Raw genomic sequence first — 27,118 nt, forward strand, 5'->3', positions numbered from 1 at the left:
GAAACTAAGTTACTCAAGGGAATGAGGAATAGGTTGCCCAACAAAAGCTTTGTGAATGTGTTTTAAACACACTATCTGTATTTTGTGTGTGTGTGTGCGTGTTTTGTTTTTGTTTAAGGAGGACAGGTGTGAGGCCAGTGCACTTTTGACTCAGTGGGGCTGAATAGGTGAGTAACTGGGTGGGAGAGAATCCTTTGTTAGTGTAGCAGAAGGAAGAGCTCAAGCTTTGGATTCTTCTGGCTAGATTGTGCTGGCTGATGGTGTAGTGACCATGTCTTCTCAGTTCCCAGTGTCCTCTATGAAAAGCAATAATTACCCTTTTAGAAAGCAGGCAAGATAAGGTTGAACCTACTCAAGAGGTAATACAGTATCCTGAGTTAATCATTTTTAAAAAATCTAAATGCCTCTTACAAGTTGATATCCTTTTAAGTATATACATCACTCCCTGCTTAAATGGCCTCTCACTGCTTTCAGTGACCTTTAAAAAAATATTGAATAATGGACTCCTGCTGCCTCTTCACCTTTCTGTCTATGATGCCCTACCTTGTTGGTCTTCCTTTACCAAAAGCCTTTCATCTATAGGCCTGTATTCCCTGAATCTGGATGCTCTGTCTCTGGCTCACTATTAAAAGTGGTAACTTAGTGGGGCTGAATAAAGTCCTTAGTATCCACTATCTGATCCTTGTGCTTTGGATCAGAACCAGGGCTTTGTGCATGCTAGGCAGACCCTCTATACTGAGCTTTAGTAGTTCCAGCATGTATCTGAAATTCATCCTTCATTATTTAAGCAACTTGTTTAATTTACACCATGTTTCCAGTGTTTGTTGTTCTTTTATTTGTGTACTCATTTTTGGTGTCCCTTCTGTAGTCTAAGCTCTAAGAATAGAACAACTGTTGAGTTCACTGTTACACTAATAGTGACTATCCCAGTATTAGGTATGTAGAAGGCACTTTGTAAAAAGAAATTTTTTGTTGTTGTTTTTCGAGACAAGGTTTCTCTGTGAAATAGGCTTGACTATCCTAGAACTCTCTGAAGACCAGGCTGGCCTCGAACTCACAGAGATCTGCCTGCTTCTGCCTCCCAAATGCTAGGATTAAAGCTGTGTCACCACCTCTCAGCTAATATTTGTTAGATTAAGAATACTTTGAGCCACTGGGCAGTGGTGGCTCACGCCTTTAGTCCCAGCACTCGAGAGGCAGAGGCAGGTGGATCTCTGTGAGTTTGAGACCAGCCTGGACTACAAGAGCTAGTTCCAGGACAGCCTCCAAAGCCACAGAGAAATCCTTTCTAAATACCAAAAAAAAAAAAAAAAAAAAAAAATTGAGAGTGTGAAATACCACTTGCTCAGGCCAGCTATTTCTGTGGGTTTCTCCAACATGGTCTTGACCCCTTTGCTCATCACTCCTCCCTCTCCACAACTGAACTCCAGGAGTTCATCTGTGGATCTCTGCTTCTGCTTCCATCAGAAGCAGAAATGAAGGCTCTATGGTGGCCTTTAAGGTAGTCATCAATCTCATTATAGGGGAAGGGCTTTGAGGTACCTTCTCTACTATTGCTTAGATTCTTTGTGGATTCCTGGGAATTTCCCTAGTGCCAGGTTTCTTCTTAATCCCATAATGGCTTCTCCAGACTGACAGCTGGGGAACCTGTATAAGACTGAACTAGGCCCCCAGAATGTGGGTATCAGTTGAGGGGCTTGGGCTGCTGGCAGTGGAACCAGTTTTTAATCCCTAGTGTATGAACTGGCCTTTTGGAGACGATTCCCTGTGGAGGGATACCTTGCTCAGCCTAGATACAGGTGAGGGGTGGGACACAGGCTTGGTCCTGTTCCAAATAATGTGACAGATTTTGATGAATCCACATGGGAGGCCTCACCCTCTCTGAGGAGTGGTGGGGAAGATGGTGGGGGAATGGGAGGGCAAGAGGGAGAAGGGACTGGGATTGGTATGTAAAATAGATTGTTTTTAATTTAAATTAAAAAAAAACAAAGAATACTTTGAATAGGGCTGCAGAGATGGCTCAGTGCTTAGCACAAACTGCTCTTTCAGAGGACCTGAATTTAGTTCCCATGGAAGGCAGCTCACAAGCACCTGTAGCTCCACCTCCAGGGGTTCTAACACCCTCTTTGGCCTCACCAGGCAACTGAATGCACATGGGCAAACTCCCATACAGATACCTATTCTTTTTTCTTTTGTTTTTCCAGACAGGGTTTCTCTGTGTAGCCTTGGCTGTCATGGAACTTGCTCTGTAGACAAGGCTGGCCTCAAACTCACAGAGATCCACCTACCTCTGCCTCCAGAGTGCTGGGATTAAATGCTTGACACACAATTTAAAAAATAAGATAAACCTTTAACAAACTAATTGAATGCTTTGTGTAAATATAGGTACTTGTCATTTTCTTTTTGGCATCTAGAAACACAAACTGCTTGAGTTAAGTGCTGTTATTCTGTAGGGTTCCTTTATGTAGAAGTCATATAAGAAGATTCAGTGCATGTGTGTGCATTGTTTTCTCTTTAAAACAATTCTTCAGCTGGGCATGGTGTCTTAACCTGTAATCCCAGCCCTTAGGATGTGGAGGCAGGAAGATTGCTGTGAATTTGAGGCTGGCCTGGACTACATAATTCTAGGTCAACATGGGTTACAGTAAGAGATTGTCACAAAAATCTGATCAAAACAAAACAAAAAAGGGGCTTGAGAGCTTGCTCAGTGATATTAAGTGGTAAGAGCCAGTATTCTCTAGAAATGAAACATCTGTAAGACAGGGTAAAGCATGGTAGATATGGTGATGAATGCCTATAACCCTACAACTCTGGAAGCAGAGACAGAAAGATTACAAGCTTGAGGCCAGCCTGGTCTACTGTAAGATTCTTGTCTCAAAATAACTCCCCAAAACAAAAAAATCAAGGAGCTTCCAAAGGAGAATAACCAGGAACAATCCAGATAGGAAGAAAATTAGGAGGAAGTAGCAGAGGCTAAAGGAGAAAGAATATTCTAGAGAAAAGATAAAGACCACTGTGCATGGAGATGAGGATGATAAGGCATGTATCCTAGCGCACTTATGCCTAGGATTTAACTCTCAACATTCCAGAAAAGCAAAAAAGATAAGGGCTAGAAAATATTCTTGGTTTAGCTTCAAATGTATGTGACTTACTATGACATGAGAAAGATTTAGTTGGTGTGAGGAAATGAAATTAAAACTACAGTTACTGATTGATTGTTGAAGACTGGAGTAGAAACAGCACTTGGTGTGTGTGTAGGGCTTGTGGTTAGAGAATGGTACATAGGAAATGATGACCAAGAGATGGGTATTACAGCATGTCTTTGTAATGGGAAAGTTCTGAGGAGAGGAAGAAGATAGTTACAGTGAGAAAGGGAGTTCATTGAAGCTTATTAAGTAGTTTGCCTTAGGCTCCTCATTGAGATGAGAAGGTAAATAGTTTTATAGACCTGTTTTGCTAGTTTGGTAGTAGAAAATTGGGGGATTTTCATCTTTTAATTAAAAAATATGTCTCTGTACGTCAGTCCGGGTAGGGGACATGTGTATATTTGCATGTGTTCCCATGTGTTTGGAGGCATGAGTCTGACATCATGAATCTTCCTGAAACTTGTCCTCTGAATTCATTGAGGCAGGATCTCTCAACTGAACCTAGATCTCTCCTTTCTGGCTAGTCTAGTTATCCAGTTTACACTCAGGATCCCCATCTTCAGGCCTTCCAAACATTGGAATTAAGAGTGGGCTGCGTATGCATACCTGTGGTTTACATGGTGCTAGGAATCAGAACTTCTGTTCCATTCTTATGGGGCAAGCACTTCATCCACTGACCCATCTTCTCAGCAACCACATGGTGGCTCACAATCATTCGTTATGAGATCTGGTGCCCTCTTCTGGTGTGCAGATATACATGGAAGCAGAATGTTGTATACACAATAAATAAATGAATAAATAAATTCTAAAAAAAAAAAAATGTTACTTAGCCTGGTAGTGGTGGCTTACAACTTTAATCCAGCATTCACATATGATGTGGATGCTCTAACTCTAGAGCTAGAGTTAGAGGTAGTTGTGTGTTAATCAGTCAATGTGAATGCTGGGAATAAAACTCAGGTCTATTGGAACCAGCTGCAAGAGCTCTCTACCCTGAGCTATCTCTCCAGCCCCTTGAACTCAGGCCCCCATGTTTTCACAACAGGAACTTTATCTGCTGAAGCGTCTCCCAAATTTAAAAAAAAAAAAAATAAATGTAAACTCTTCCTTGTAGCCCTGTTCTTTTGCAATTAATTGTTCATTTTCTGATATATTTACTTGGGCTTCTAAGAACATGAAGGTATTTCTACAGAAGAGTGTTTTTGCAAAAGGATTCAATTTTCTTTTTTTGGTTTTGTTTTTTAGTGGGATCATAACTATACATTTTACTCTCCAACAAGCATTTTTACCTAGTATATTTGGTCCTTTCTCAAAACCCCCTTTAAAAAAATTGTAATGTTCCACAGATAAGATTTATTTGAACTTATTCTCCATGTCATAGAAGTTGGTTATAATTCTTTCCTTCTTTCTTTCCTTCCTTCCTTTTCCTCCTTCCTTTTTTTCCTTCCTCTCTATTCTGTTTTTCCTTTCTCAATAGCTGGTTTTATGTCAACTTGACAACAAACTAGTTATTTTGGAAGAGGGAACTTCAATTGAAAAATGTCCCCCAGCAAGCCTGTGATGTATTTTCTTGATTGATGTGGGAGGGCCCAAATCACTGTTGACAGGGCCACCCTGGGCTGGTGGTCCTGGGTTCTATAAAAAAGTAGGCTGAGCAGGCCATGAGAAGCAAGCCAGTAAGCAACATTCCACTATGGCTTCTGCTCCAGTTTCTGCTTCTAGATTCGTGCCCTGGCTTTCCTCAGTGATGGATTTATAAATTGTAAGATAAAATAAACACTTTTCTTTCTAAGTTGCTTTTGGTCATGTTGTTTTATAGCAGCATTAGAAACCCCAACTAAGACAGACTGTCTCATTTTGTATCGGAGACCACAGAATTAAGATCCCTCATCTTTAACCTCGATACATGCAATGGCAGATGAAACTCTTGAGAGTTGAAAGTAAGCCTATTCTACATAGTGAGTCCCAGAACAGCCAGGGCTACACTGACAGGATCCTGATTTAAAAAAAAAAAAAAACAACAACAACAACAACAAAGAAAAACCTACAAAAATAAAATAAACTTTTAAAAGGGGATGGGACTGAAGAGAGGGCTCTTGCAGAAGATTTGAGTTCAGCTCCTAGCACCCACATCAAGTGGCTCACAGCTATGTATAACCCAGTTCAAAGGGGTCTAACACCCTTTATTGGCCTCTAAATACATCTACACACAAGGATTCACTCACACAGAGACATATATACACATGCAGCTATGTCTGTGATTCATTTTGAGCTGAGCTTTTGTGTTTTTTGCTTGGTTGGGTTTTGGTATTTTTGACAGTGTTTCACTGTGTAGACCTAGTGTGCCTCAAACGCACAGAGATCTACCTTCCAAATAAGTGCTAGGACTAAAGGCATGCAACACTACTCTTAGCTTGAGTTAAATTTTGTGAAAAGCATATATCTCCACCTTGAATCTGTGTGTGTGTGTGTGTGTGTGTGTGTGTGTGTGTGTGTGTGTGTGTGTGTGTGTGTGTTTGTTTGTGTTTATGTGCCTGAGTACATGTGAGCATACACACAGACACACTCATGAATACCTGTGTTTTTTCTACAATTGCCTTTGCTCTTTTATGAAAAACCAGTGTGTCTATATTAATATCAGTCCATTTCTGGGCATCTATTGTTTCTTTGATTTGTTTGTTTATCTCACCAGTACTCTAGTGTCTTGATTACTAGAACTTCAAAATAAACTGTGAAAGCCCTAAGTTTGCTTGAATTCTGGGTCTTGTCAAGCATTCTGCCACTGAGCTTCATTCGTAGGCCTAGCTAAGATGAGGTGTTTTTGTTTTGTTTAATAAAAGCAATTTTTGTTGTTTTGAGACGAGGTTTCTCAAACAGTCCTGGCTGTTCTGGAACTTACTCTGTAGACTAGGCTGGTCTCGAACTCACAGAGATCTGCCTGCCTCTGCCTCCCTAGTGCTGGGATTAAAGGCTGCACTGTCACCACCTGGCTAATAAAAGCAATTTTTTTAAAGGCTTAATTTATTTGTTCATGGGTCTGTCTGTGTGAGAGTGTATGTGCAGGGGCATGCTTGTGCAAGGGAAAAGGCCAAAAGAGGGAGAAAGATACCTCAGAACTAAGAGCAGACGTGGGTGCTGGGAACTGAACTCCAGCCAGGTTTACACAGTAAGCCCTTCATACCTCCCTCTGAGCTATCTCTCCAGCGTCCAGTATGACCCTTTAAATGAAGAAATAGGGAAAAATGTAAGAACCGAAAACTGTAGTATTGTAACAGATTGATGAGATTTAAGGAGTGAAAATAATGAAAATGGTGACTTAATTAGAGTTTATGGAAAGGAGAAACAATAGCACCAGAACGTGTAACAATTTTCTGTGTTTTTAAAAACATTTTTATTTATGTGTATGTGTGTAAGTGCCCACAGAGGCCATAAGAGGACAAATGTGTACAGGCACTTTCGTGTTCAAGTGTGTGTATAAAGGTATCTGTGGAGCCAGGAGAGGGTGTTGGATCCTCTGGAGCTGGAGTTACAGGTTGTTGTAAGCCAACTGCTATGGGTTCTGGGAACCAAACTTGTCCTCAGAAAGAGCAATATGTGTTCTTAACTGCTAAACCATCTCCTTAGTGCCATTTTTCTTTGCCTTAAAGATAGCCCTCTTACAAATATATTTTTACTAACATCAAGCTTGATAACTTCTTAGGTTTATTATGTTCTTACTATATGATTTTTGTTTTAGCCTTTTATTTGTATTTTATTGGTATTTTTATTTGTTTAGATTAGGAGACTGTAGGGAGACACCGTAACCATGCCTCCTAAGAAGTGGCTACAGAGTGATTCGGGATAGGTTTTAAAGGGACAGACAAGGCATATGGCTCTTCTTGCCTCTCTGGTCTTGCTGTTTTTGGCACACTCTGGCTTGCTGTTGGCTGGCGTTTATCTATTAAAGTTATCCTAACCTTATGGATTTTGTATCAGTTATTCACCGTTTTAGGAGGCAGCATCTTATGTCACCCAAACTGGCTTCAAACTTTAGATGTATCAAGACTGACCTTGGTATACTGATCCTTTTACCTCCACCTCCCAAGTACTGGCATTACATGTGTGTACCACCTTTCTTGGCTTTAGTGATATTAGAATATCATTAACTTGCTGATATGACTGTGGAAGTTCAAATAAATGTGGTCACTATTATGTGCAACATATTTATTAAATAATAAATGACTGATGCTGTATTCACTAGGAAAACAGACAACTATTTACTGCATTTATATAATTTCTTTTCTCTCCTTTTCTGGTAATAAAAGAGTGCAAATGACACAGTAGTAGAAGCATATGGTTTGTGTTTTTCTGCTTTCCTTGGAAGCCTTAAAAAAAAAAAGAAAAAAAAAACTGGGTGGTGGTGGCACACACCTTTAATCCCAGCACTTGGGAGGCAGAGACAGGCAGGTATCTGTGAGTTTGAGGACAGCGTCGTCTACAGATTCAGTTCTAGGACAACCGGGTCTACACAGAGAAACCCTGTCTCAAACAAACAAACAAACAAAAACCCAAAAGCCCTCGAGATTTAAATTAACTGTAGGCTCTTTCCCATGTAGGCAAGCATTCTATGTTTAATCTGTATTTCCATCCTGGAAGCCCACTTCCCCTCCTTTAAAAAATTAAAATAAGATTTAATGTTTACTTTGTGTGTTCTATTTAATCTGGTTGCTTTTATGTTGTCTACTAGTAACTGTACACAGACCGTTCACAAATATGCTAGTGATGGTAATCTGAAGGTCGAAGCATTAGTTGAATGTGCATATGAGCTGCACATTCTATTTGTGTGCTGAAACAATGTGTAACATAAGGAAAGAAAATAAAGCCCCCAGTTTCTAACATACACATGCCTTTAGCAATTAAGAAAGATCTATATAAATAAAATATCTTCCATTTTATTTTCTTTTTTGTTCTGCATTACTGTTTGAGAGATTTGGATAAAAGACAACCAGAGGATATTGGATACATTTGGAAATGAACAGAAATAGGAATTCTATTGTTCATGTAGGAAATAAATTTGCTGATGATTAGTATTGTGGAAATTCTAATGTCACTTTACAGTTTTAACACAAAACAAATAGAAACTATAATAAATAATATAAGATAAATTTATTTAATTAATGTTGTACTATAAGCGTATATCCTTGGATTGGATTATGCATTATGTGTCCATTGTCAGCTTGCAGCTTTGTACCTGTGATTGTGTCATTAGGGAATTAGAAATGGAAATGTTCTTAGGAAGCTTATGGTCTAGAAACCTTTGCCCTGTTATATACCATTGGCAGGGGCATGGTGTCACACGCCTTTAATTCCAGCACTACAGAGGCAGAGGCAAGTGAATCCCTAAGACCCTAAGACTAAAAGGGGAGAAGAATACTCACAGTTGTTACACCATAATGGTCATACACAAGGCTTCTGTCCCTGGAAAAGGTGTGGAGGTTCTTCCACCAACAAGTAAGCAATTCTAAAGAGGTAAACATGGCCTTGGTGGGTCTGACCCTGTCAACCTTGAAATTGACTGCATCAGATCCTACAGGTTGAGCACAAATTGTTAAAATTGTCCTTTCCCATAGTTGAAGTTTCCCTTCTAAATCTGTGGTTGTTTTGCTTGTGGTTTTGATCAACAGGCCATAAATAGCTTCCTTCTCCCTAACTTCTGGATTCATTTGTTTTGACTGTCTCACAAAACTCGTGGAAACATAATTTATGATTTTCTGGTTATCAAATATGTTATAAAAGGTGCAGGAGAAGAGGTGCATAGGGGCTGGGCTTATAGGGCTTCCATGCCTTCTATGCCTTCTCTGAGGAACCTAAGTGTCTACAGGGATCTGTCTCTGGGTTGTTATGGAGACTTTATTGCATAGTCATGATTGAAGCATGTAGAAATATGACTGGACAAAAAGGAGTATGATCTAATGCCAATAGTGAGAAACCCAATGAAGCTTCTTGTTCATATTCTTCTGGACCTCTTTGTGGCATTCATTCTTTCTGGGTAGGAAGCTGTTCTCATGAAGTGTGGTTCAAGGGGTGGTGGTCTTCTGATCTACTGCCAGACAAATTAGAGATAGAATTTCTCTGTGGTCATTTTCAAAGCTGAGAAGATAAGAGTATATTTTAGTTTGTGTGACTTACCTGCAGGAGGAGAAATTGTAGTTTTCTGGTCTGCCTTGGGGAGAAAAGGGAGGAGACAGAATAATAAAGAATAAATGTGAGGTAGAGGCCCTGTTTTCTGAGGCTTATTCTGGTCACTTAGGAAGGAACTATGGCTATGTGAGCAATGAGCCGGGACACTAGACAAATCCAAAACATAATATCACAAGTACATGTATTATCAAATATAGCAATAAAATGATCTTATTGTCAACTTTTGTGTTGGGCTCAGTTTTCACACAAAACACTGGAGAATTTTTAATAGGGGGATGAAGGTTAAGATTTTAGTTTTGTGCCTTTATTTTCAATTCGGGTTTCTACTCAGAATAAGAATAAATAATTCTTTTTTAAAACACAACATACCAGTCTTTCCCTCTTTCTTTCTTTCTTTTTTTTTTTTTTTCTTCTAGACAATGTTTCCAACAACCCTGACTGTCCTGGAACTTGCTATGTAGACCAGGCTGGCCTCAAACTCATAGAGATCCACCTGCCTCAGCCTCCTAAGTGCTGGGATTAAAGGTGTGGTCCACCACTTCCAGTTCATTTTTCTCTTTTAAAGCGGAGTTGGGGTTTTATGAAATATTTTTTTAATATCTGCTTAACCATAGGGCTTAAGAGAGGCACTTGGAGAGAAACAATACCAGAAAGTGTAAGTGTGCGCTTCTCTGAGAGACTGTTGCCAGTTTGTACATTTTGAATTGCATGATTGCTGCCAGTGCTTGGTAAATGGTAAAAGCAACACTGAATAGCATCATTTTAATAAGTTCTAGACTAATTTTAAGAGGGGAACTTTGAATTAAATCGTCTACTCTTTATTTAAGTTTAACCCTTTTGCTGAATAGCCTCTTACACAGTGATTTAAGAAAATTTAGCAAATATTTTTCTTTTTGATTACATGGACATCACTGAAAGAAATGTTTCATGTTAAATACTTTGTGTGTTCCCTTAGCTTCCTGGTTTGCAGTTTACTTAGCTTGTGTTAACTCTTAAGTAACTAATCTGAATGAGTAACATGTTAAAACGTATAAAACCAAAACCTGTTTTAGGGAGCTTTGAAGATCACTGTGCTTTACCATTGGATGGGATCCATTCTAATTAGTGACTTTCTCAGTTTGCTTTTAAATTTAGTTTTTTCAGGGCATGGTGGTGCATGCCTTTAGGCCTGTTGTAATTTTTAAAAAGCAGCTCAAGGGAGAAAGACACCATTCAACAGAGTTCAAACAGATGGTTTTATTTATTAAGGGAAAATGATCGTAAAAAGGGGAAAGGGGATGTGGGGGAGACTGCCCTCCTGGGACAGGAGCAGCAGGAGGGAGGGAGAGGGATCGGAGGTGGGCAGGACCCTTTTAAAGGGAACATAATGAATAGGCACAGGTGGTGCTCTTAGTGGCAGCAGTTGAGGGCTTATCTTGTCAGAACTCCAAAGTCAGGCAAGTAAAATGCCTAAATATTTTTTGTTTGTTTGTTTTTTGAGTCAGGGTTTCTCTGGCTTTGGAGGCTGTCCTGGAACTAGCTCTTGTAGACCAGGCTGGCCTCGAACTCAAAGAGATCCGCCTGCCTCTGCCTCCCGAGTGCTGGGATTAAAGGCATGGGCCACCAATGCCTGACTTAAAATGCATAAATACTAACACTAACACTTGGAAGGCAGAAGCAGGTAGATTTCTATGAGTTTAAGGCGAGCCTAGTCTACAGAAAGAGTTCCAGGACAGCTAGGGCTACACAGAGAAACCCTGTCTCAAACTCTACCCTACCCCACCCAAATTAGTTTTTCACAGTATTTTTCTGTATTTTATCCAGGTTACAAAATGTCCTCCTATGCTTGAGACCTACAGACTACATGTTCTTCAAGAACTAATCAGTGGTTTTTCATCTCCTGGAAGTACACTAGAAGCATAAATATGGTGCCAAAACTCATCATTCTCATTCTCTGACTGCAGTTAATTTGGACATACTTCTGTGTTGAAGAGAAGTATACACACTGAGGTCACTCATTGTTCAGAGACTGTGGTGTAGGATCATGGACCATTCTAACAGGGAGAAAGATGACAGACAACGGTCAACTAAAACCATGGCACAAAGGAATACACACTGTTCCAGACCATCTGGCACCTCAGCATCCTCTGGGGTTCTCATGGTGGGACCCAACTTCAGGGTTGGCAAGAAGATAGGATGTGGGAACTTCGGAGAGCTCAGATTAGGTAAGATCTTTGTTATGTCTGTCACTTCTGCTAGCAACAGTAACAATTACTGTAGTCTCTGGTGTGTTTCACATAAGCTGGTGATGCTTTAGTGAGAACTTTCTCTTAAGTAGTACTTACTGGCATAAGGAATAAAGATTTTGCAAATGTAGTTAGAGTTATTATCAGTCATGATGCTATTATCCAAGGCTTCCCTTTCTTTATGGGTGATAGAACTTTAAATTTTTCATCAAGTTAGACTATGTCTTTATTAATGTTTAAAAATTTTTAAAGTTTATTTTATTACTATTATTATTATTATTAATATTTTTGTTACTGGTTTTTCAAGACAGGGTTTTCCTGTGTAGCTCTGGCTGTCCTGGAACTCCCTCTATGGATTATTATTATGAAAATTCAGCATAAAGAACTTTGACTTTTAGACCATTGTGAGGGTAGGAACATGAGATGATCTCTGCCCCTTTTGATGATCCTGCAAAAGGAAAAGAAATTTTTTTTTTATGCCTATGATTATCTTTTTCAATTCTTAGAGAAACATCACTATACTAGCTATATATCTCCAGGTACTGAATTGAATTGGAAAATGCTAAGAATAAGTTTATTTTTAATTATAGAAGGCCAGCAACCTAAAATTGAATATTTAGAGATGTGTTCATGTTTGGATTAAACCAGATGCTACTGCGGGTAGAAGATGTGTAATTTCATACTGTATGCCTTCCTAGCAACTACTCAGTTGCTTCAGCAACTAGTTTTGCAAATATTCATTTATTTGGGATTGACATAACTGCTTGTATTAGATATGTTATGGGATAAACATCTACAAAATTTCTAATGCCTAAACTTGTATATTCTCAAAGCCAAAAAATGGCTTAATCTTCTATGAAATCCAAGAAAAACTTTAGCTAGTAGCACTGGAAATTTTAGTCTAAGATTTATACTACAAATTTACATGAAAATGGAAAAATCCATTCAGTTAAAAAAATTGTAGCTCTTCTTTCAGAGTACTAGATTTTTGCTTTATTTTCTCTGATGAATCTAGGATACTTTTGGTATGTATTTTTAATTTTTTTTTTTTCTGAGCCAGGCATGGTAGTACACACTTTTAATTCTAGCACTTGGGAGGCAGAGACAGTCAGATCTCTGTGAATTCAAGGCCAACCTGATCTACAGAGTGAGTTTCAGGACAGCCAGAGCTCCACAGAGAATCCTGTCATAAAAACCAAAATAAACAAAAAGATTATCTGATCCCAGTGTATGCCTTTAATCCCAGTACTCAGGAGGCAGAGGTGGATCTCTGAGTTCTTAGCCAGCCTGATCCACAAATCAAGTTCCAGCACAGCCAGAGTTGCACAAAGAAACTTTTTCTAGAAATATCAAGAGGAGGGAAGGAACTCAAACTTGTGCAGTCATTCTTGTACAGCAAGAACTTTACCTGCTGAGCCATCTCACAGGGCCCCAATTCCTTTGTAAAAATTCATTATATTGATCACTGTCTAAAGTAAAAGTGTTCATTTGTTTACCTGCTAGTGGCTGCTGCTTGATCTTTTTTGGGGGGTAGGGGGTTGTTTGCTCAGGCTGCTGTCAAACTTACTCAAACTTACTGTGTAGCCTAGGCTGTCATTGGACCTCTGGTTTTTTGTTTGTTTGTTTGTTTTGGGTTTTTTTTTGTTTGTTTGTTTTTCTAGACAGGTTTTCTTTATGTACCCTGGCTGTTCTGGAAATCACTCTTTAGACCAAGATGGCCTTAAACTCACAGAGATTCACCTGCCTCTGCCTCCCAAGTGCTTCGATTAAAGGCTTGCACACCCAGCAGACCTCTGATTCTTTCCTTTACCTTCCAGATGCTGGCATTGCAAATGTGTGTCATAGTGCTTTTCCTTTTAAGTGCAGGGAGTTTTCTAAGTATTTTTAATTAGTTATTAAGTAGATTGTCAGATATCTAGATGGAAGGGGCAAAGTGTACTTCATTTGTTCTTTCCTTATGTGGGAATAATACTTTTTAGTGGCCTTAATGTTTAAGTATACAGAACCCAAACAAGAAAAATACTGGCAGGATTAGTCTACTTCCCCTCCCTACTCTCACTTATTTTAACCTTCACCTTTTTTGAAACATTGTTTCAGTATGTAGTATCTTGTCTCAGTCTTCCAAGTGCTAGAATTATATGGATGTGCCACTATTCCTTGCCTTATGAATACATTTTGATACTCAGCTGTTTCTTGAATATTTACTGATGTCAAATTTAGGCAAGGTTACAAAGAGTAGAATGTGATTTCTGTCTCTAAAGTTACCATTTTCTCTGGTACAAACAGAAGTCCAAATCATAAAACAAAGCAACAATGTGTTAACAAGTTATCTAGAAACTACATTGGCAGATATAAGTAAAGATTTCAGAAAGGAGTTATTTGTACTAGGGTTTTTGTTGTTAGACATTAAGGAGGGACTTCTTCCAGTTACAGGATGCAAAAGTGCTAGGTATTGTGAGAATACTCAGCATATTATCAGAGCAGCACTTGATTATAAATGGCTGAGTCATTGGATGTGAAGTCAAAGCAAAGCAAGAGATGGGCTGTTATGCAAGTAGGGACCAGACCGTGAAGTGTTTCCATGAGCCAGTGGAGTAGAATCATGAAGGATCTTAAAAGAGAGGAATGACAAGGATCTAGTTTGTGTCTAGGAAAGAAGGTAACATCATCTCATCTAGTCCTTGCTCTAATTGGGCTACTCACTGCATTGTACTTTGTTCTGTTCCAACATATGCTTGCATCTCAGCACTTTGTTTTCATAACTCTTTTTATTATGTATGATATATAATATATATTCAAAAGAATGGTTGGCTGGGAGCCTGGAGAGATGTCTCTGTGGATACCGATGACTTTTCGAGAAGGACCAGATTTGATTCACAGCACCAATGTGGCAGTTTACAACTCTCTGTAACTTCAGTTCCAGGGGATCTAACACCTTCTGTTCTCTGCAAGCACTGCACACAAGTGATGCACAAACATGCATGCAGGCAAAACATTCTTGCACATTATATATGTTTTAAAGGCCAGATGAATAAGCCAAGTTAGTATCTGAGTTCTCAGTTTAGAAAATGACAGTGACAAAAGAAGAGATTAATTCAAAGCTTCAGAACTGATAGGATTTGATTAATAGAAAGAGTCAATAGGATAAAAATTTACTATCTTTAGACCTTGTGAATAAAGAAGGCTTTAATGGAGTTAGTAATAAAGGGATAGGGTAGGTGATAAGATAAACAAGATAGTTTGTGACTGTATTAGCTTTGACAAGTGTATGGCAACAAACATAGCCCCTAAATCCCTATGTACATTTGTTTTTATTAGTTACAAAGTTTAGGCTTCCCAGGTGCTGGTGGAGCACATCAATAATGCCAGCACTTGGGAAGCAGAGGTAGGCAGATCTCTGTAAGTTTGAGGCCAGCCTGGTCTTATAGATTGAGTTCCAGGACAGCCAGATACTCAGAAGCTCTCTGTCTTTTTTTTTTTTTTTTTTTTTTTTTTTTTTTTTTTTTTTTTAAAGGAGGGGATCACTATGGTGGCTGGAATGGCTAGGAGTGTTAACTGTTCTTGCAGAGGACCTGGGTTGTTTCCCAGCAACCACATTAGGTGGTTCCTAACTTCCTGTAAGAACAGTTCCAGAGAACCCAATGCCCTCTGGCCTCCTCAAGCACATGCATGCACGTGGTATACATAAATTCACACGTGTATGTGTGAGTGTGTAGACACACATTCTCTAATTTTTTTTTTTTGTCTCTGTGCAGGATCTGTGGAAATGGCCCAGCTAAGATAGGAGTTCCTGTGCTCCTCCCCATGCATGCTGGTGTTTTGGTTGGCTTGATCTTGTGTAGCTCATAGGGTTCACAGCTGCATGAGCTGTTAATTGCTTTTCTTCCCCAACAGTGTACATAGGTGGGAGGGCAGAGCAGAGGCGATACAGCTAATACTAAAGACCTTTCATAAAGCTAAATGGAAACTTAATACTTTAGAAGCTTCCACGTATACGTGTGTGTGTGTGTGTGTGTGTGTGTGTGTGTGTGTGTGTGTGTGTGTGTCTGTGTGTCTGTGTGTCTGTGTGTGTCTGTCTGTCTGTGTCTGTGTCTGACTGTCTGTCTAAAATGGTTCTACCCTATAACAACGGACAGTGTCTGTCTCTGCTAGACACCATTGGCTATCAATTTTTATAATACCCAGTGCCAGGTATGGGTTACCACTTAAGTGGTTGGTCAGTGGGACTCCTTATTCCAGCTCCACCAATCCACCCCATTACCAGGTGTTGCCATTGTTTTTGGTTACCCTCTAAAACTTAATAATAAGACCCTATTGCTGGGGCCTGGAGTCCCCAGCAATTAAGAGCACTTACTGTTCTTATAGAGGATTTGAGTTCAATTCCCAGCACCCACATAATGGCTCACAACTACCCTTTCTCTTCAGCCCTCCAAGGACATCAGGCATGCATGTGGTACATAAACATGAGCAAAGCACTCACACATAAATCTTAAAAAAAAGAGAGACAGACAAACTAACCAAGACCCTACCCTGTTGCTGAAGATACTATCTACTTACTTAGTCATAGGATGTGGAGAAATCATGCTGTACTAACCTGAAAGTTTTCTCACTACTGGCTAATTTTTATAGTGCTGTAAAAATTATTTCTATGAAATCTTATATATATATATATATATATACACACACACACACACACATTGTTTCATTAAATAAGGGTAAATTTGAAAATTTAGGAGAGAAAGTATCAATATCAGTTGTGATTGCGTTGTCAGTGTGACAGAAGCTAGAATCACCTGGGAGATGAGCTTCTGGGATGTCTGGTAGGGGACTGTGTTATAGTGTTAATTGGGATGAGATCTCCCATCTGTGGGTGGCCCCATTCTCTAAGCAGGAAATCCTGGACTGTTAAAGAGTGGAGAAAAAAAGCTAGACACTAGCATACATGAATTTCATTTGTTTCTTTTGGAGTGTGTGTGTGTGTGTGTGTGTGTGTGTGTGTGTGTGTGTGTGTGTGTGTAGATCAGAGTTCAATTTGTCATGGTAGTTTCTATTTCTACATTGTGGGTTCCAGGGATTGAACTCAGATTACCATGGAAGGTGCCTCACTCACCACACAGTCTTGAAGGCCCATTTTCTTGACTGCAGATGCAAGTAACTAAATCCTCAAAGTAGTTTCCTGTTGCTGTGATTTCCCCACTGTGATGGATTGTAACCTGAAACTGTGAGCTCAATAAACCATTTCTCCCTTAAATTGATTTTGTCAAGATATTTTATCACAACAACAGGAAAAGAAACTAAGATATTAGTAAGTCCATATTTATTGACAGTCATTGGGAGTATTTTGAAGTTATTATATATAATATATATTTATTATGTGCGCTGATGTGAAGGTGTCAGATCCCCTAGATTTAGGAGTTACAGACAGTTGTGAGCTGCCATGTGGGTGCTGGGAATTGAACCTGGGTCCTCTGGAAGAGCAGCCAGTGCTCTTAACCGATGAGCCACTTCTCCAGCCCTATTTTATTATTTAATGAAATATTTTTTCAAAAGATAGTAGTAAGAAAAAATGAAATAGCCTTATTCAGAAGTCTAAACTTTGAATTTTCTTTTTTTTTGGGGGGGAGGTGGTGTTTTCGAAACAGGGTTTCTCTTTGTAGCTTTGGAGCCTTTTCTGGAACTCTGTAGACCAGGCTGGACTCCAGCACTGAGATTAAATGCGTGCACCACTACCACCCAGCAAAACATTGAATTCTTACATAGAAAAATTAACATAATAGACTAAAGGACTAAATGTAAAACCAAAACTATAAAGCTCTTAGAAAACATAAGATAAGGCTAGGCATAATGGTGTACCCCTTTAATTCCAGCACTTAGTCGGTAGACACAGGTAAGCTCTGTGAGTTCATGCCCAGCCTGGTCTCTATGTGGAGTTCCAGGCTAGCCAAGCTATATAGTGAGACCCTGTCTCAGAAAACAAAAAGAAATCCCAAAAACTTAGGAGTAAATTTTACTGTCCTTAGCTATGCTTTTGATCCCAGCACTTGGAGGCAAAGGTAGGTGGATCTCTTGAGTTCAAAGAAGTCAGCCTGTTCTACAGAGTGAGTTTCAGGACAGGTAGGGCTACACAAAGAAACCTGTTTCAAAACAAAAGTTTTACTGTTCTTATGTCTGTTTCATGATAGTAGGCATATATATATATCAAAGGCCTAGTAACTAGAAGAAAACAGATACAGTAGATTTGATAATTATTGAAAATTCTGATCTCACCGATCACCCTGAATGGTCTGAAACTTGCTATGTCGACCAGGCTGGCCTGGCCTTGAATTCACAGAGATCTGCCTGCCTCTGTCTCCTGAGTGGTTACATGTCTGTCAACAAATAAAACCTTTTGTGTTCTAAAAGAGTCATCAATGAAGAGCAGTATGGCTTGGTTGGTAAAAAGTTTTGTTGCTCAAGCCTGAGTTCAGTACTTGGACCCCATGGTGGAAGAAGAGAACCAGTTCCTGAAAGCTGTTCTCTGACCTCCTCAGAGCACCATGTTATGCTTCCTTATTGTTATTATTATTTTAAAAAAGAAGAAAGTAAAAGGCAACTCAAATAGTGGGACAAGCAAGATATTGAAAATTGAATATCCAGTTAAGGGATTTTCCAAAAACATATAAAGAACTCCTCTCAAACTCAACAATAAATAAAAAAGATGCCCCAAATTAAAAATTAGCAAAGCTGAGTGTGGTACGGCCCTTAGAAGTATATCTCCTCCTGTGGACCCAAGTTGACTTTCTTGTACCCGTTTTGGGTAGCGCACAGCCCCCTGTTACTCCAGCTCCAGGGCATCCAATGCCTCTGGTGAGAGCATATGTGCATTCACACACACACACACACACACACACACACACACACACTTAAAAATAATCTTTTTATAAAAGATAAGCAAAGAATCTGAATATGCTTTTCTCCAGAGAAATTGAAGGATAAGCACATGAAAAGTGTTCAACGTCTTTAATCATTGGGAAATACAGATGGAAACTATTTCCTCATACTTACCAACTGTAGTAAGAATTAGTGTTTGCTGGGAAGAATATATAGAAATTGGACTGGTTATCCAGTGATATTCAGAGAGTAAAATGGCACAGCCACTTTGGAAGGCAATTTGGTTCCTTAAGTTAAAACAATTCAAGTATCTGTTACCTAATGAGGTATGTTAGTCAGGTTTCTATTACTGTGACAAAATACCTGATATAGGATATTTATTGAGGGAAAGGGGAAAAGAAAAAAAACAAAAAGACCTTCATTTAGCTCAAAGTTTCAGAGGCAAAAAGTACAAATAGCATAGTGTAGGCATGATGCCTCCACCAGGGGCTGCCTTCCAAATGGCATTTGCTGGAAATGATAAAGGAGCTAGCAATTATATGCATCCCTCCTTGTGAGAACCTCAAGGCTCTTATGTAAACTACTTTCCACAGAAAGATCTCAATAAGCCACACCTCAAAGCTTCTATAGCTTCCCCCAGATAACCAAACTTCCACGTAGACTTTGGAGGGACAAGGTTAGTTAAATCATATCATAACATAGATCAGAGGTTCTTAACCTGTGGATCTCCACCTTTTTGGCAAACCTGTCTCCAAAAATATTCACATTGCAGTTAATAACAGAAGCAAAATTACAGCTATGATGTAACAATGAAAATAATTTTATGGTTGGGTCACCACACATGAGGAACTGTATTAAAGGATGGAGGCATTAGGAAGGTTGAGAACCACTAGAATAGATAAACAAAATTTTGTATTATTTAGCCCTTGAATGAAGAGAAGCTGGAGTTGTAAATCAGTTTGTAGAGTGCTTGCCTTGCATGCTCAGGGTCCCTAGGTTTGAGGCCCCAACATGGACATGATTGTACACACCTGTAATCCCAGCACTCTCAAGTATTTGAGAAACTAGACCAATCCCTATTCTAAGCTTTTTATCTCAAAATGAAGTAATTGAAACTGGTTTTCAACTAGCTTTTATGGATCACTTTTTCCCCATTAATTACACAAAAGAATAAATATTATGATCCCATACACATAAAACATATGTGTCTGGCTGGGCCTGGTGGCGCACGCCATTAATTTCAGGACTTGGAAGGTGGAGGCAGGTGGATCTCTTGTGAGTTTGAGGCCAGCCTGGTCTACAAATGGAGTCCCAGGACTCTCTGCCTGGGGGGTGGGGGGGGGAGTATGTATCTGAAACAAAAATTTCCCAAAATAATCTTTATGCTCTCTAAGTGTGATAGACTTTTCTTTTTTCTCTCCTTTTGTTTTGTTTTGTTTGTTTGTATTTTTGTTTTGTTTTGTTTTGGAGACAGAGTTTCTCTGTATAGCTTTGGAGCCTGTCTTGGAACTTACTCTGTAGACCATACTGGCCTCTAGCTCACAGAGATCTACCTGCCTCTGTCTTCCCGAGTGCTGGGATTAAAGGCATGCACCACCACTGCCCAGCTGATAGATTACTTTTCTTAGAACTTAATTTCCTCCAAAGAATGATCTGGGGCTTAGGTATGTTGCTGGGCCCATCATGTGAGAGGCCCTAGGTTCATCCCCCACTGCATCAATAACTATGGAATGAGTGTGCTAAGAGCTTTAAAAAACAAATACATGAAAGCAGAGTATAGTGGCATACTCCTGTAATCCTAGCACTTGGGAAGATGATGCAGGGGGATGGAGAGTTCCATACCAGTCTGGGATACATAGCAAGTTTGAGAGGACCCTTGACTACTTAATGAGAACATGCCTCTAAACAAATAACTAAAATATTGATAGATATAGTAAATATTTGAATGTATTTTCTTTATTCCCCACTAATGAAACATAAAAATAGGTGGGGAAAACAGCAATTTCTGTTTTGTTAATAATAAACACCACAGGGGAGGTGGGTGGTGCCGAGACTACAGTATAGTTTTTATGATACATTGTATTTTAAAGTGGAGATATATCTCAGTTGGTAGATTATTTGCACAATAAGCTAAGTATTGTGGGCACAGTCTGTAATCTTAGCCCTTGGGAGGTATAGGCAGTTCAAAGCTCTCCATCTTTGGCAATACAGTGAATTCAAGGCTAGTATGGGATATATAAGACACTATCTCAAAACCAGACCAAACCAAGAAAGATTAACTGTAGCTCAGTGTTAGAGTACTTGCTTAGCGTTAGTGAGGTTTAATCCCCAGTACTGACAAAAATAAATAAATAAAATACTACTTTTTTTTTTTTTTAATGTGTATGAGTGTTTTTCCCTATTGAGGTTCCTGATGCCTGCAAGAAGAAGGTATTGGATTCCCTGGAACTGGCAGTATGGATGGCTGTGATCCTAATGTGGATGCTGGGAACTGAACCCAGATCCTTTGCAACAGGAACAAGTACTTCTAACTGCTGAGCCATCTCTCCAGCCCAGTGCTGTTACTGCTAAGCAATCTTTTGCAAAACAAAATTGGCACATAAATCATCCTTGTCATTAACTGTTCAGTATTTGGGAAATGTTTAACATTGTAGTACTAGTTACTGTCTTCTTTCCTGTACACATAAAGAGATGCTCTGTGAACAGAGGGAGCAGTGGACCAACTACTGTCCTCTTTTCCTTAAGTAGGATTGCTAACTGTTGACAGGTATGTAGAAGTGATTACAAGAGCTAATTGCCCCTCTCTGCCTCCCTCTTCCTCTCTCTCTCACGTGCATGTGTGCCTGTGTGTGTGTGTGTGTGTGTGTGTGTGTGTGTGTGTGTGTGTGTGTGTGTGTGTGTGTGTGTGTGTGTGTGTGTGTGTCCTTGGAGAGACTAGAAGTGACCAGTGGATCCCATAAACTGGAGTTACGGATAGTTGTAAGCCACTCAACATGGGTGCTGATCCTTCCCACTGAGCTCTCTATCTGCTGAACTCTCTCTTCAGCTTCTGCTTCAATTTCTTCTTCCTAGATTTTTAAAAGTAAGATTTAGTTAGTAACTTATACATGTACTGGTTTCACTTTAGGGCAAGAAAGCTTGGCAGCTGGAAAGATAATTAAACTGGGAACCCAACACTGTATGTTTCCTAAGTTGTATGACTCTTAAGACCTGAGACCTACTGGGTCTTTAAAAAAATGTGTCTGAATAAAACTTTTGGTAAAATGTAGCCTGTAGGTAACTTGCTGAAACAGGAAGTCTTCCTTCAGATGTTTTGTTGGCAGCATCATATCCAGGCTTCTACTTGTGAAGAGCTGAGTTTGGATAAAAATGCTCCCAAAGCTCTATGTAACACAGTTTTTCTGCCTCTAATGATAGAACCCAGAACAAAAATTAAGCCTGTGGATTTTATGCAATGGATACTAAAGCTTTGAGTATTTGGGATCATTCCAGCTGATGGGCAGATTTTCAGTCCCTTAACTGCTTGCTCTTCTCATAGTTATTAATATTGTTTTATGTATATTTTTAGCTAAAGTAGTTATTCATTTTAAATGGACAGGATTTTGACCCTCAGTCTTTGTCATTAAATTCTTCCAGTACAGAATTTCTGAGTGCAGTACATTCACTGGGCATATTGACTGAATGACTCGATTTCTAAATGACTGTGTTTCATGTTGGCTTGTTCAGTTTTTTTTTTTTTTTTTAATTACTACTTTTTTTTTTTTTTCTGCCTATAGGGTGGGGCAGGTGAGGCATGTGCCATCATGTACATGTGGAGGTCAAAAGTTTTCATTCTTTCCTTCCACCACACAGGCTCCAGGTATCTAACTCAAATCCTCAGGTTTGGTGACAAGTGAACCATCTCACCAGCCCCTGTTCCATTTTGTTGATGCCTTTGCCCTCTGGCAGAGGAATTTATTTGAAGAGTGCTTAGCCCAGAATAATTACCACATTACCCCCAGTGTTCATTAGCTGCTAGATAAGAGAATGACATTAATTTAGTTCTTTCAGTGTTCTTGGAAAAAGTAAACAAACACAAACCAGTTGGCATTCTGTAATGTATCCATCACCATGTCTGGTGTTAAGCTTATGCTTGTTACATTCTCTCGGAAGTAAAGAGCCCTCTGTTTTCCCCAGATAGGGCACCAAGAGACCCAAGAGACCTAAGAGACCTCTTTTAAGGACTGCCTGGTGAATTTATTGGTTATAACTAGAGATTAGCTGCATCACCACAAGGTCCCACGCCAGCTGTGTCACTGTAGTCTTCATCCCTAGTCAGCCTTCTACCTTTTAGGTACTTTATGACACTTGGGACCAAGGGATTCTGTAGGTCACAACAGTCATCTTCATGTTGGCACATGGTCTTGTCACATCTGCAGAAAGTAACTTCACCACTTAGTATATTTTTCTATGTAGAAAATTGAAGCTGAGAAGCACTTCCTAATCTATCACTTTTCAGTTTATCGAGTACTTGGGAGGAAAGCACATTCTTTAATTATTCTTTGCTTTTTTGTCCTCCTCTCACTAAGAGCACCCCCCCACCTCTCTCACCTTCTCACTTTTTCAAGACAGGATCTCATGTAGTCCTTAAATTTATGATCTCTTGCCTCTACCTTTCCAGCACTAGATTAAAGGAGTGGGCTACCATACTTGGTATACGAACATAATTTTTGACCCTTTTTTTTTCTCATCTCCTATTAAATGTAATCTGGAGGCAGTTTTTTTCCACTTCAAATTGTTTTAGTCTTTTTTTTAAAAAAAAGAGAGGTTGATACCTCATACTTAAAATAATAATGAAAATAAGATTTATTTAGTACTTCCTAGTTTACAAAGTACTTTCACATGCTCTATCTCATGTAATCTTCATGTAATCTTTATAGCCACTCTAAGCCAAAAGTGTGGTTCTTTAAATGTTCTGCTATGAAAATGCCCTGTTTGTCTTCTAGCTAGTCTCTTCTATTTTATGCAGTAGGGACAAGATAATACTTTTAAAAGATCACTTGATTTTTTTCTTAGCATAAACTGCTGGTGATTCTCAGTAAGCTGAAAAATGGAGTTAAAAACCTATCATATGTCAGTTTCTCCTGTACACAAAGAGTATACAGGAGAAGAGTTTTATCTAGTTCATGGTTCTAGATGCTTCACTTCATGATTGCCTGGGTTTGCTGCTATAGACTGATGGTGAGGCAGAACATATGGCTAAATGGAGTAGTGTAGCAGAGCTGTGCACCATGTGGTCTGGAAGAAAGTCAGAGAGAGAGAGGGAAGAAGGAGGGGGAGGGAGAGATTGATTGATTCCAGAAACTACATCGACGATTCAAAACTATGTCCTGGTGATTAGGCCCCATTTGCTAGTTTTTATTATCTGTCAATAGTGCCATCAAACTATGACTCCACAAGTAAACTAATCTGTAGGCTGACTAATCCAAGCCAGCCTTTCCTGATGCAATCACCTCCTAGTAATTTGGACCCACCAGCTAGGACCAAGTCCGTTTGGTTCACTTTAGCAAACATGTTATTTTATGTTGCTGGGGATTTAAGAAATATTGATGGTTAGGGATGTAGCTTAATGATGGAACATTTACCTAGCCTAATAGACAAGGCTCTGATTTAATCCTCAGTGTGACACACCCCCCCCAACAAAACTCTAAACGTTCTTGTCCACAGGAAACACATTGCCTCCCTAAGGTAAAAAGAAAAATATATAGCAAACCTGACTTATGCCAGAGGCTGAGGCAGTAAGACTGTTATGAGTTCAGGGCCCCTGTGTACTAAACAGCAGATTTTTGTGTGTGTGTGGAGTTAAGGAAAAATATTTACAATAAATGAGTTTATAAGAATCAAGAATCCAGCCGGGCATTTGTGGCGCACACCTTTAATCCCAGCACTCGAGAGGCAGAGGGTCGGATCTCTCTGAGTTCAAGGCCAGCCTGGTCTCCAGAGCGAGTGCCAGGATAGGCTCAAAAGAAAAACCAAAAAAAAAAAAAAAAATCAGGAATCTCCCCCCCCCATTTTTTTTTAAACACAAGTGTTCACAGAAACCAAAGGTTTCTTTCTTTTGAGATAGGATAGGGTCTTACATACCTCTGCTTAGCCTGGGACTGCTAGTATAGACCAAACTAACCTTGGACTCACAGAGATCCACCTGCCCTCTGACTCCCCACACCTGAGGCTAAAGGTGTGTGTCACCATGCCCAACCTGGATTTTTTTTTTTCTAATATAAAAAGTGACCTTTATTCTTCAGGTCTCTTTCTGACTTGAAATGTTTGTACCCAAATATGCTTTCCTCTATTACCAGACTCTTCTGTGTACTCATTTATATTTTTGTCTTAACATCATCACATTATATAATTTTTGGCTCAGATTTTAATCAAATACACAGGACTGTGTGAGGAGCTAGGTATATTCTCTGAAGTTTGACAACTGGGTGTGGCTTATCTTGGAAGGATGGTGATTGTATGTGATAGGTATTAAGTCATTCAGAGGCATTGTATTACGTCTGTTCTTCTGCTTTTCTAGTTAATTTTTATGCTGACTCATACATAATCATTCAGAGTCATAGATATGATTATGTAATTATTTCCAAATGTTCTGTTTTAAACCTAGAATGGTATTAAGGTTTTCCTAATACAGCCACAGCCTTTCCCAGTTTTTACTTTAACCACTCCTTGTCAGTCTTTAACCCGTCCCGATAATACTTTTTCAAGAACTTACAGCCCCAGACTCTGTACCACTCTCTGCCTGTAGCATCTATTGCTTTGTTTTTGTTGCTTTTGCAGTTCCTCCCCCTGCAATGATCTTACCCATTCTCCAGCTGTTAAAATACTGCTTGTCCTTTGTAATTTTGTGGAGGAGGGAGGTCAAAGAGGGGAAATCCAGCTCCTGAGACTCCCCTGGCTCTTCTGTCATCTCCAATAATTATTTTCTCTTTTTGTTCATATTGGCACCCATGTTTATTCCTTTGCTGCACATGGCTACCACCTTGGTTCACCTCAAATGTTAGAGCTCTCATTTTATCCTACCTCTTAACTTCTGATCTGAGCTTAAATTTTTTTCTAGGGGTAGGGTGAGATTTGAGACAAGAGCTCACGCAGCACAATGTGTAACTAAGGATGATTGTGAATCCCTGATTCTTCTGCCTCCAGCCTTCTCCAGGTTTAAATTTCTATCTTTGAAATTGTGGCATTTCTTTCTCAGTTCACTTCACTTCATAGTTAGCATGTATGTGGGGGCAAAAGGGAGAGAAGAGAGGGTGGATATGGTTAGTTTTTTCCTTTTTAAAACAAACAAAGCAGAGTCTCTTGTGTAGCTTACATTTTTACATTCTCAAGCTGTTTTTGTCGTAGTCCTGCTGGTTTATCTCAGTCCTTTATCTCTGTTTAGCTTTTCACTTAGCTCTGTCTTTATATACGGGAACCCAGTTAGAAAATCCACCTTTCTCATGACCTTGTAAACTAATGTCACTAAATGTATACATTCTCTTTTTCCCTTAGGTAAAAACCTCTACACCAATGAATATGTAGCCATTAAACTGGTGAGTAGAACATGTGTGTTTGTAGTCTTTGTGTTTTGATGCTTTCATTGTTAATGTCCCATAAGAAGTCATTGTAGGTATTCACAATAATGCTATGTTTACCTATATTTACTATGTATATGATGCCAGATGGTCATTTTTCCTCCATCAGGATATTATAATGAAAAAAAAATCCCAACTGTATATTGTGTAATGTCATATAAATGATACTAATTGTAGTGGTAGCAAAGATGAATCAAAAGTTAATTGATTTTGTGTATGTACACTGTGTATGCCTAGTACCATGGAAGCCAGAAGAGGGTGCTCCCGTCCCCTGAAACTGGAGTAAATGAGTGGCTGTGAACTAACTTTATGCTGGGAGTTGAACCTGGTTCATCTTCAACAACAGTAACAAGTGCTCTAAACCAGTGAGCAGTGAGCATTTCTTTGCAGCCCCTTGACATCTGTTTGTTTTTTTTTTTTTTATTTACTTTTGTTTGTTTTCTTTCTTGTTTTTTGTTTTTGTTTTTGTTTTTTTGGTGGGGGGTTTCGAGACAGGTTTCTCTGTGTAACTCTGGCTGTCCTGGAACTCACTCTTGTAGACCAGGCTAGCCTCAGACTCACAGAGATCTACCTGCCTCTGCCTCCTGAGTGCTGAGATTAAAGGCATGCCATACCACCACCCAGAAACATCTACTTTTTAAATGTATGGCATTTATTGGTATATTTAACAGAAGAGAACTAAGTCTGGCTATCTCATCCATGCTTTAAAACAGTAGTTCTCAACCTTCCTAATGGTGCAACCCTTTTTAATACAGTTCCTCATCCTGTGGTGACCCCAACCATAATATTATTTCCATTCCTAATTTATAACTGTAATTTAGCTACTGATAATGAATCATAATGTAAATATTTTTGGAGATAGATGTTTGCCAAGGGGGTCACAACCCAGAGGTTGTCAAGCCAAATATGGCTGTTCATGCTTTTCAGCACATGCTTTTAATCCCAACACTTGAAAGGAGCAGGCAGGAGAATCAGGAGTTCAGTGTCATCCTTATGTTTATATTGAGTTTGAGTTTAAGGCAGAAGCAGGTAGATCTCTGTGAGTTTGAGGCCAGACTGGTCTTCATAGTGAATTCCAGGACAG

At 39.3% G+C, this 27,118-nt stretch overlaps 1 protein-coding gene across 9 annotated transcripts in view; it reads left to right on the plus strand.

Annotated features, from left to right (window-relative positions):
• Csnk1g1 (casein kinase 1 gamma 1) overlaps nucleotides 1–27,118 on the plus strand; it is a 131,264-nt gene that overhangs the window by 29,339 nt on the left and 74,807 nt on the right. For 8 of the 9 annotated variants that reach the window (XM_027411313.2, XM_027411314.2, XM_035443779.1 and 5 more), the window contains 2 exons: nucleotides 11,127–11,527; nucleotides 25,952–25,992. In XM_027411313.2, coding sequence (XP_027267114.1) covers nucleotides 11,347–11,527; nucleotides 25,952–25,992 — 222 coding nt within the window. In that variant the 5' untranslated portion in view covers nucleotides 11,127–11,346. The remainder of the gene's footprint in view (nucleotides 1–11,126; nucleotides 11,528–25,951; nucleotides 25,993–27,118) is intronic. The other variant, XM_035443783.1, reaches the window with a different exon arrangement.

The sequence above is a fragment of the Cricetulus griseus genome, chromosome 4, assembly GCF_003668045.3.
Source record: "Cricetulus griseus strain 17A/GY chromosome 4, alternate assembly CriGri-PICRH-1.0, whole genome shotgun sequence".
Lineage (NCBI taxonomy): Eukaryota > Metazoa > Chordata > Mammalia > Rodentia > Cricetidae > Cricetulus > Cricetulus griseus.